Source organism: Anabrus simplex, chromosome 5 (assembly GCF_040414725.1).
Source record: "Anabrus simplex isolate iqAnaSimp1 chromosome 5, ASM4041472v1, whole genome shotgun sequence".
NCBI classification, from domain to species: domain Eukaryota; kingdom Metazoa; phylum Arthropoda; class Insecta; order Orthoptera; family Tettigoniidae; genus Anabrus; species Anabrus simplex.
Genome location: NC_090269.1, coordinates 453,360,664 through 453,372,873, shown reverse-complemented (window position 1 = coordinate 453,372,873; position 12,210 = coordinate 453,360,664). Strand labels below are relative to the sequence as shown.

The 12,210-nt window shown below is 40.0% G+C and overlaps 1 protein-coding gene across 1 annotated transcript in view; it reads right to left on the bottom strand.

Moving 5' to 3' along the window:
* Positions 1 to 12,210, bottom strand: part of LOC136874642 (zinc finger protein 343-like) — a 243,509-nt gene that overhangs the window by 117,887 nt on the left and 113,412 nt on the right. The window contains exon 4 of the mRNA XM_067148268.2: positions 8,216 to 8,312. Coding sequence (XP_067004369.2) covers positions 8,216 to 8,312 — 97 coding nt within the window. The remainder of the gene's footprint in view (positions 1 to 8,215; positions 8,313 to 12,210) is intronic.

Below are 12,210 nucleotides of genomic sequence, written 5' to 3'. Positions count from 1 at the left end.
ATGAGGCTACGGCACTAGTTGCAGATAGAGGATTGTGGCTACATTCCGTAAATTCACAGAGGCTTGCATACTAAATGTTGAAATGCATAACAGTCTATGTATGTGGGTTAAGCCCTTTTGTTGTTCTCCTGTCCTGTGAGTTGCTTTCTATGGGGCTGGTAGATAATCCCAAGGTAAGTGATCATTCTGGTAAGTGCTATTTTTCTTTGTCCTAGGGTTCTATTTTGGCTCAAGCTCCCTCCTTCTACCCACAACACTGAAAACTTCATATCGTTTTCAGTAGCAATAAGGAAAGGCATATGACAAATAACTCTCCACCTCATGACAGAATACACTCTCTTTGCTAGCGAACATCCTGTAATACTACAGACTCTTCCACTGCTGCAACATCACATCAACATAATTAGCACTTCAGTACAGTAAATGTAAAGAATAACACAACTGTCTGGTAATGCGCAATCTTTGTGAATATCTTATTTTATACCAAAATGTGAAACCCATGCTAAATAACACATAATAAAGATGCCACAGAGGTTTTTCATTTGCTGAAAATGTAATATTAAACTTTTAACAACTGCTCGGCAATATCACTTCTACAAAGGAGCTGGTCATGATATTTGCAATAGATTATCCCTGTCAAGTTCTTATTATTACAGATTTTACATAGTACTTACTTTTATGGATTTTCAAAACATTAACCCTCTTGAAGCCAGGTGGTAGTGCGAGCACCCGCCCTTCAAATTGCCAAAGCTGATCAGGTCGGCCTTTAAAAATCCAGTCAAAAGTTACAGAGCCGATTACATTGGCCGGCTTCAAATTCTGTGATATACGTAATTTTGAGGCAACCTATAGTTACGTGCATACTTTTGTGACAACCTACAGTAAAGGGCCTACACATTATTGTGTGCCTGACCTTGCTTTGGCAGTTCTAAGGGGGTGTTATAGCTTTCACAACAGTCGTTTCCTGTGTTTACAAATACTGCTAACCATTCAGCAAGAGATTGCTCCTTGCAGTGAGTAGAATAGAATAGATTTATTTATCATCAACAGGTTATTTTCCCAATTAAAGATGATTCAATAAAACATAATATACAACAAATACCCCTTAAGTAAATAACACTAATTTCCAAAAATAATAACCAAGTTCAAACTAAATCTAGAGACGTTTTTATATGCATATTAACAAACGTTAAATAAATAAAATAAAATAAAAAATAAATAAAACTCAATCAACTTAAATAATTGACATTATTAAACTACATCTAGTAACATTTATATATTTACATGTCTTACAGATAGGGCCTTACATTCATGAGGTCATTAGGGCATGTCTGATTTTAGACGGGGGTCAGTGAAAAAGGTCCACTGATTCACCCACCTCATTCAGTGATGTTAGTGCCCTCACAAGCCATGAGTTAGCCCGAGCCACAGTTCTCACTTTAGGCAGATGGAAAATATACCTTTGCGTAGTATTGCGACAAGGAAAATGTAATGGAATCAGCTCCAGTAATGTTGAGCAATCCACTCTGTTCACCAGACACTTATAAAGAAAGAGAGCATTAGCACATCTGCGGCGTGAGTGCAATGTCCTTATGCTCATAGTCTCACAAAATGACTCATAATCTGACGAAGAGAGAGAAATACCCAAACCGTTGTAGCTGATCCATTTCATGCACCTTATTTGGACTCTTTCCAAGTGTTGTATTAAATACTGCTGTAAAGGCAGCCACACCTCGCAACAGTATTCTAACGATGGCCTGATTAGAGTGCAAAACAAAGATTAGAATTCTAGGAGAAACAAATTCGACACAATTTCTTTTCAGAAAGCCAAGTAATTTAAACCCTTTCCTAGAAATCTTGTCTAAATGTTTCTCGGAGGAAAGACCGTAGCAGCTTGAAAGTGTCGCACCAAGATCATTTATTTCATTCACACGAGCTATTTGGTTATTGCATACATGGTAAGGGTAATTTACTGGTTCCAACTTGCATGAAAATGCAATTGTGTTGCATTTTGAAGTATTCAAACCAAGCAGCCACTTTTTACACCAGTTACTTAGCAGGTTTAAGTCAGACTGTAACAACTTACAGTCCAACTCACTATTGAATACCTTAAAAATCTTTAGATCGTCAGCATAGAGAAGGCAATTACTGTGTTGTATAACTGATGTTATATCATTTATGAATATGACAAAGAAAAGAGGGCCCAGTAAAGAGCCTTGGGGGACACCTGAAGTAGGGTGGTACGGCTTTGACATAATACCATCAGCTTTTACTACGCAAACTCTATGAGTGAGATAGCTTCTAATTCACTCCAAAGCACTTCCTCTTATCCCATATGCTGACAATTTGGTGAGTAGAGCATCATGTTGAATTGAATCAAAGGCTTTGGAGAAGTCCGTATAAACAACATCTACTTGTTGCCTCCTATCGAGAGATTCTGAAATGAAATTGATATACACCGCCATATTGGACACGGTAGAGCGTTTCTGTACAAAACCGTGCTGCGCTATAATAATACACTGTAAAGCTGAACTGTACAATCTCTTATACACGATCTTCTCTGCCACCTTTGAAATTAGGGACAATAACAAAACTGGCCTATACATATCAAACACCATTTTGTCTCCTTTCTTGAACACTGGTATGACGTAACCTTTCTTCCACTCACATGGAAAATACCTTGACGAGAATGACATATTTATTATGATGCTAAATGGCCTACCTAGCTCAGATGCACATTCTTTCAATACTACTGCAGGTATGTCATCTGGACCACATGATTTGGAGGTATCCAAAGAAGCAAGAATTGAAGATACCTCTGCTGGAGAGGTCACTATTGAAGTTAGGCCTATATCATACACGGACGAAGCAGATAGATTACACTGTGCGGCAGGTGAGTGATACTTTTCAAAGGTATCTGCAAAACTGTCCATGATGCTCCTCTTGTCCTGTAATTCTTCCCCATCCTGAAACATTAGTAGATGGCAGGCGAGGTGCCCTCCGTTTGTTGTTTACAAAATTCCAGAAACACTTTGGGTTGGCAGATAATTTTGATTCCAACGAAGTTATATAGATTCTGTGTTTTTTGAGCTGAAGGCGCTTAAATTCGCCGCGTATGGTCAAAAATTGCACATAATCATTATTATGGCCCATTTTTTTAAACTTCCTTCTTGCCCATTCCTTTTAATTTATATATTACCTCAGAGTCATACCAGCATGGGTACTTCCGCGTGCTAACTATCCAGGACGGTACAGTGTCTTCTATTACAGTGCGAAGGAAGTCGTAGAAAAGGGTTAACGCCTCGTCAACAGAGGGCGAGTCCTCGATTAAATTCCAGGGACACAACAAAAGGAGATCTCTCATTTGAGGAAAATCGGCCTTAGTCCATGCGAACATTAACTTCCTCTGTGGTACGGGCCTCGTAACTCGCGGTAAAGATAGAGTGAATTCTACAGCTCGATGGTTGGATGTAATTACCTTTTCCGTCTCAAAGCAGTCCAAGTGCCCACAATATTGATCCGATATTAGAACAAGGTCCAGGAAGTTCTCGTTTCTTGTTGGGAAGTGACACATTTGCTTGAGTCCAAATTCACTGATGATTTCAAGAAGTAAGAAGACTTCCGCACATCCTTGTTTTATAACGGGACCAGGATTCCAAGCCAAATGCCTGATGTTAAAGTCTCCGCAAACTACAAGGATATCCTGCGAGTTTAAAACAGCTGTGACGTTGGCCAGTGTTGCTCGAAGATTACCCATCCTAGCAGTCACTTTGTCCGGCGCAGGTAACAGCACACTACAAACACAGACCTCCCTGATGTTGGGGTGGCTTTGACCACGAGACACTCCCAGTCTTCCGCCAGCTGTGGCCGGGAAACTGGCCTTAGAGCAGATTTCACAGCAACCATAATTCCTCCCCCTTTCACTTGACGAAACACACAGTAATCAGTAGACAACAGTTCATTATCACCAACAGAATCATTTAACCAACTTTCAACTATACAAATAAAATCTTTGCTGGCGTCACTGAAAGGGAGGTTAAAGTCTGTCAAAGAATTACACATGCTCCCTACATTTTGGTAGAAGAAATTCATACTGCTGTCATGTTGGGGCCCTGGGTTGAGATGTATGTCACCGGACAAAGCCAATTGAAGCACACAAATCACTGAACCAGATATCTTTGGGCTAGAATTTGTCTGTTGTTTTCTCGCCTGATTGTGACGTCACCAGATACATAGTTCCATTCAAAGCCAGCACATAGGCCGACATACGAAGCTCTGAACCATTCACAAAAGTGTCTTCGCAACGGTTTTCATATTTCACTTCGAAGTCTAGCACATTCTCATCCCGGAGGCAAACTGGAACGGACAGCAAAAAAAAGGCAAGTGGTTCATGTGATACTTTTTCAGCAGATATTGATGACAATAAATTAATGCACTATTGTCCGACTCGTTGGCTGAACGGTCAGCATACTGGCCTTCGGTTCAGAGGGTCCCGGGTTCGATTCCCGGCCGGGTCGGGGATTTTAACCTTAATTGGTTAATTCCAATGGCATGGGGGCTGGGTGTATGTGTTGTCTTCATCATCATTTCATCCTCATCACGATGCGCAGGTCACCTACGGGTGTCAAATAGAAAGACCTGCACCTGACGAGCCGAACCCATCCTGGGATATCCTGGCACTAAAAGCCATACGACATTTCATTTCAATGCAGTATTTGGAACAATATAAAGTTAACTCGGATAATTTATTGGATAGCGATAGTGAATTTAGTTCAGAGAGCGGAAATGAAATTATACTACGCACGCCCTCGGGATGACCGCAGCTAAAGAAGAGATATTTATTTGTTTCCAATGGCACTAAAAGTACTGTGGATATTGTGATGATGAAGATGATGATATTAAAGTCTCTGGAGGACATTTTATGGACCTCCTGCCTCCTTTATGGAACTTCTTGGACCTGAACATGCCCATATCGTACTTCAATTTACTTTTCACTTTCTCCCTCCTAAACCTTATAGTCACATTATTACATAATGCCGGTCTGTGTGGGCCAAGTGTAGTGTGCCTGTCTCTCACTCGGAAGTAATGGGTTCGATTCCCTGCCAGGTCAAGAATTTTTACCTGGGCGTGAGGTTTGCTTCGAGGTCCATTCAAACTCAGTGACCCTAAATGATTGCAAATGATGAGATATCTGAGGGTGAGAGGGTGACACTGGTCTAGAAAACCAAGAATAATGACCAAATGGATTCGTCTCACTGACCATGCCTCACCTCGTAACCTGCAGGTCTTCGATCTGAGCAGCGGTCGCTTCGTAGACCAAAGCAAATCAGGCCATTAATGCCATAGATTTTTAATTACATATATTCTGTTATATTGTAAAATTCTTTTTCAAATAGATAATAGAGGCGGAAACGAGAAATGGGTTTTACGAAAAACAAAAACTATAATATCAACTTTTTATTTTTTTTTAATAATTTAGAATTATTTTTATACTATATTGTCTGTACGTAGAAAATTTCCTGTCAATATTTGCCATACATCGATACATATACGTGAATTTTATAGGTGAGGAAAATCATCTTGTTTTTACTAGTGACATATGTTTGATATTTAATTTTTATGTTTTTATTTTTCTCCTTCAAATTAATTATTCCATAGAATTGTATTTATAAATAAATAATACACCATTACGTATATTCTTTTGTATCGTAAATGATTTTTCAAAGCAGATACTGAGAGAGAAAGTGTGAAATATTTTTCTCTTCCTAAAAACAAACGTTATCAGCAACTATAAATCAACAATAAAACATTTTTGACTCTTTATACCACTCTAAATCAGTTGTTTATTCTATGTAGTCGAGATGTAGAAAATTTTTTGCCAGTATTTACTGTACACCGGTAGATATATGTGAATTTTAAAATACACTGACTGACAGTGACAATGCAACACCAAGGAGGAGTGGTTCGAAAGGGATGAAAGTTAGGGGAAAAACAGAGACGGCACGGATGAATAATTGATGTTTATTTCAAACCAATATGCAGGTTACACAATGCGCACGGCATCGACTCAGTAGGATGTAGGACCACCGCGAGCGGCGATGCACGCAGAAACACGTCGAGGTACAGAGTCAATAAGAGTGCGGATGGTGTCCTGAGGGATGGTTCTCCATTCTCTGTCAACCATTTGCCACAGTTGGTCGTCTGTACGAGGCTGGGGCAGAGTTTGCAAACGGCGTCCAATGAGATCCCACACGTGTTCGATTGGTGAGAGATCCGGAGAGTACGCTGGCCACGGAAGCATATGTACACCTCGTAGAGCCTGTTGGGAGATGCGAGCAGTGTGTGGGCGGGCATTATCCTGCTGAAACAGAGCATTGGGCAGCCCCTGAAGGTACGGGAGTGCCACCGGCCGCAGCACATGCTGCACGTAGCGGTGGGCATTTAACGTGCCTTGAATACACACTAGAGGTGACGTGGAATCATACGCAATAGCGCCCCAAACCATGATGCCGCGTTGTCTAGCGGTAGGGCGCTCCACAGTTACTGCCGGATTTGACCTTTCTCCACGCCGACGCCACACTCGTCTGCGGTGACTATACTGACAGAACAGAAGCGTGACTCATCGGAGAACACGACGTTCCGCCATTCCCTCATCCAAGTCGCTCTAGCCCGGCACCATGCCAGGCGTGCACGTCTATGCTGTGGAGTCAATGGTAGTCTTCTGAGCGGACGCCGGGAGTGCAGGCCTCCTTCAACCAATCGACAGGAAATTGTTCTGGTCGATATTGGAACAGCCAGGGTGTCTTGCACATGCTGAAGAATGGCGGTTGACGTGGCGTGCGGGGCTGCCACCGCTTGGCGGCGGATGCGCCGATCCTCGCGTGCTGACATCACTCGGGCTGCGCCTGGACCCCTCGCATGTGCCACATGTCCCTGCGCCAACCATCTTCGCCACAGGCGCTGCACCGTGGACACATCCCTATGGGTATCGGCTGCGATTTGACGAAGCGACCAACCTGCCCTTCTCAGCCCGATCACCATACCCCTCGTAAAGTCGTCTGTCTGCTGGAAATGCTTCCGTTGATGGCGGCCTGGCATTCTTAGCTATACACGTGTCCTGTGGCACACGACAACACGTTCTACAATGACTGTCGGCTGAGAAATCACGGTACGAAGTGGGCCATTCGCCAACGCCGTGTCCCATTTATCGTTCGCTACGTGCGCAGCACAGCGGCGCATTTCACATCATGAGCATACCTCAGTGACGTCAGTCTACCCTGCAATTGGCATAAAGTTCTGACCACTCCTTCTTGGTGTTGCATTTGCTCTGTCAGTCAGTGTACATGTATTCCACTAAAATTCGCCTGGCACTTTACAGTAGTAGAGTGGAGGCGGAGCTCTGGCCTCTTGCAGCTGATGGTGAGCGGCCGGCCAGATCGGCTCCTGGCTCCAAGAAGGTTAAGATTCCACAATAATGTTGTGCAAGAGCCCCTTGATGTGCCGGTAAATCTACCAATGTGACACTGGTGTGTTCGATCACCTTCAATACACCATGCTGTTTGGGGAATGAATGTGCCAAATTGCTACACAGATGAGCATTTTTACTCTAAAGACGAGGAGCTACAGAACATACTCAGAAGATTCCAAGGTACAGTGTTGAATGCAGTAACAGAACAAAGTCTGCTGAAACAAAACCCACTTTTAAAATAATGTTTATGGCTTTATGTCCCACTAACACTTTTATGGTTTTTAGAGATGCCACAGTGCCGGAATTTAGTCCCGTGGGAGATCTTTGAATACCAGTCAATCTACCAACACTGGGCTGACATATTTGAGCACTTCCAATTACCATCACACTGACCAAGGACTGAATCTGCAAAGTTGGGGTGAGAAGGCCATCACCTCAACCGTCTGAGCCACTCAGCATGGCCCCACATCTTCAAGGCTTTACCAGTGAATTCAGCTTTCGATATACAATGAAGTATAACAAAAGTATACCTAAAATTCTGCAATTCTGTCAATTATGTATTCATATAAATAATTTTATGTAATTTAGATATCACTATAAAAATAAATGTGCAGAAGCCTTAAGAATTGATAGCAGTATACTCAAATATTTTCTGAATAACAGACAGAGTTATGTAAGCAGTCAATCTTAGTCGAGTGTTAAGAGTTAATTTTGAATCACTGTAAAGTTATACGGAAAGATACTCACAAGTGAAGTGCTTTCTGTTTCCTCAAGAAAGACTGGTTCCTCTTTAATTGCAACTTCCATGTCCATTTCACAAAGCATGTGGTCCCAGAAACTTCCACTGAAACATGGCCAGAAACTAATTATTGTTGTTCATAGTCAAACCTGTAGTCCTAGGTGACTATTAATGTTATGCTCAAAGTCATAGTGGAAACTGAACCTCAGGGACATATACTTCAATGAAAAATATACCAAAGCCATTGGCTGGAACTAATTTGCAGCGCAGACTATGCCACTAGCTTAATAACCACTACACCTGAGTCTGATACACTGTACATGTACTCCAATATTACTTACCCCAAGCACGTATTGGGCGACTTTTACTTCTTATGGTGGAACATTCCCAAATCATTCTCCTCTTATCAACTATACCCATTAACATTTGATGTCTGACTAGCCGTATCCATCAGATATACAACACTACAAGAGTTCAAATCAATTTTTTGCTACCCCAGTTATTACTCATGTCTCTCCTCGATGCAGTGCCATGTTCAACACTAATGAAAAAATAACAGAAGTACAGTGAAACCCCTCAAATTCAAACTAATTGGAGCTGTAACCTGTTCCGATTAGCTGAAAAATATCCATAACATAATAACCAGCACTTGATACTGTATAGGACTGGTTTGACAAGCAAAGAGCGAGGTTAGAGATGTTGACTGGTGGGCATGTAACTGATTATCATTGTTTGGCAGGCATATGCTAAAAATTGAACACTAACCTAACAGTTTAGTTAGTCACCTCCGTCTGCTGCTCTGTTTGTGTCTGCTCTCACTGGACTACTTAATTTGTGTGCTGTTCATTTTTGTTTTTGTTCAAGCTGCATTGTTACGGTTGAGTTTTCATTTGAGTGAATTGTGTTGAATAATGTTTTGATTTTAAGTTATGAAAAGCAAGTGAAAATACAGTTCTTGTACCATATGTAGGATTACTGAAGAGGGCTCTGCCATCAGAGCAGACCTATACATATTCCTTGACGTCTCAACTCTACTATAGCTAATGCTTCATTGTTTTGCAATCTCACAGACATGAAATAAAAGTTACATTGAAGTCTTAAAATTAAAAGGTTGTGAAGTATGGTATTTAATAATAAACCTGCAGAACGCTGGGTAGACTTTAGATTTAATATATGGCGACCATGACAGGACTCTATTAAATTGCGGGTTGCAACATACCGTACGTAAATTGTGAACATATCCATCCCCAGTTGTTGTGTAACGGTACAGACAGATGGATACTGTGCCATTTCACCGTTCTATAGTTGCAGTATTAGGAACAAAAATGGCGTTCCAGCTATTAATGGATCAATATAAAAGCAATTAACAGTGGTACGAGCCGAAAAGATAATAATTTCAACCGGCAATCACGGAAAGAACCACTCTTAGAAGGCGGCGAGAAAGAATGACGAGAGCGGATTATTTAAACTGATTATTGAAAAAAGACTTCCATTAGAAGAAAAACTCAATCCAGCACTGCATCGAAGAAAGGACGGAGTCGTGTAAAGAAACGAGTTTCTTATCAAATTCTATAATCAATTATTGAAGAAGAGATTAAATCCGCGACAGCCCGCTCAACGTCAGCTGTAGGTTGACACATATACGTGAAATTATAGACCAGCTATAAGGAAACGTCAAGTTGGTTCAGTACTACGTCACGGTTGGGCTCGGAAGCATTATATTTTGCCCGATACTGCACAACGTAGAGAGAGCGGAATTCAACTGGCTATAAAGTACAATTCTAAAAGCACATAAAATTTAAATCTGTTCGGCAAGCAAGGGAGTTGCCAAATAAGAGCACTTTTAGAGCTGTTATAATCAAATTAGACGGCCCAAAACACATATATTTCTTTATCCTTGGCAGAACGAAACAGATTATAGCATGTATAAATCAACTAATGCCTTGTGTTATTCTGTCCCTGACGTAATGAAGACCACTATGATGTTCTAAGAGGCTGAGGCAGAGACTACTCCGGCTATGGTGGCGCTTCACGAGATTGATGACCCAGGAGGGTGGTAATCAGCTGAGAGGACGAGATGGACCCGATTACCTAAGCCGAACCATGGAGCGAGGCCTACCATTCCTGATGAACAACAGCGAGATGGAAGTCACTACCCAATAAGCAAAGTTAAGTCCCCAATGAGTCGTTTCGTAAGTAGAAACCTTTATTCTTTTGGCTAAATGTGATAAGCTTTATGACATTGTGTGTGCGTAATTAATATTCAAGTGTAGTTACAAGGAAGTAGGTATTCATCTGAAGTTACCGTTAATCCCATACATAGGTGTAAAATACCAGTGAATGCCGTTCGTAAGTTTATCAATATGGTGTTAGAGAAGTGATTGATATTTTTTTAAATCGTTGTCAGTGAAGTGTTAGAGTATTAAGTGGAGGTTAATATACATGCGTGATGGCTTTAACAAAATAACAAGCGTGGAGATCATATTTAGGGAATGTTTTCGATAAAATATAGTAGCACAGTTTAACGTTGTGATGTGCTGTTCTTTGATACTATGACAGTAATGATAATGGTTTTATATGTGTAGGTTATGGCACATATGCTGCGTATTTGATGAAACTGAGTGCCTTGAGACGCACTAATATGAATGCTACGTGATAATTGAAGTGATAAATGGTGAATGAAATAATGATATGAGTTGATAGTAGATTATGATGGTGATAGTTATTGTTATTTAGAAAGTTGGTCATAGTATTCTTCGAGAGATGACAGTATGTGTAAATTGCACATGCTAAGGTATATATTGGAACGTACTGTTTTCAATTGCTATTTTTATTTCCTAATATATAATATAGATTAGGATACGATCTCAATGCCATCAATATAGAATTAATTGAGTATGTAGGATCATCAGAAGAGCCAAGAGGCCAATAACGTCAATATTTAGGCCTTCACTGACATATCTACGATCGTTTTCATGTATTCTCACATACGGCAACTTAATTTATGGTTTTATGGGAGCAGTTTGACACATCACTGGTAACTTAGTCTTTTATATATGGACCTTTAGATGAAGGTAGAGTCTTCTAATGTGTCAATTTTTCCACTTATGGTATTATTTGTTGGAAAGTTAGTTAAATACACTTGGCAATGCTACATTCAGCCAGATACGCACTTTAATTGAATTTCAACCATGAATTAAAATAATAATTGAGTGATTTAGCCACATAAGCCTTACGATAGAATTAATTTGAGATTACTTACGACTTAAAGTGGACTTGAATTTGCTTATATGGAGGTCAGTCAACATGAAATATCAAACATTATGAAAATTTGCAAACTCAGACTAGTGGAAATCCCTAAAGAACAAACATTATTTTCTCACATGATTTTCCTACTGTGCATGAATATTGATGTGAAGTTTTCAACCAAGTGATATGCATTTCTCTAGTCACATGTGAATTTAAGTTCAAATGATAGAATTTTTGGTAATTTTGAGGAGCAATCCAGCTCAATAAGGAAAGATTCCAGATCTTAATTAATTAATTGATTAATTATTGGCTATCTTCAATGCGTTTTCACATTCTTAATTGAAACCACAATTTGAAATATTGTATATAGTAGGGAGTATAGCTTGTTTTCACTTAAACCAATTGGATGCATCTGATTATTACAACTATATTAAATTTTTTTTACTTGATTATATATATAATTTAATTTTTCCTTTTCATTTAATTTTCACGGATATTACTTAATTACAATATAATTTTTCGACAGGCCAGGATTAGCTTATCAATGAATGAGGCCTGATTTCCATTTATTTGTTAAAGGTTTTCCAAACCTGTTTTCTTTCAATGCAACATAATTACGGCACTTAGAGATGCTGATTGCGTATGAAACCAGCTACATTGTATAAGATAATTTCTCACGATACTCTACGTGATTTTCAAATCATACTTAGACTAATTTGTTAATAAAAGCTGAGTAGTGAAAATATGAAAATTC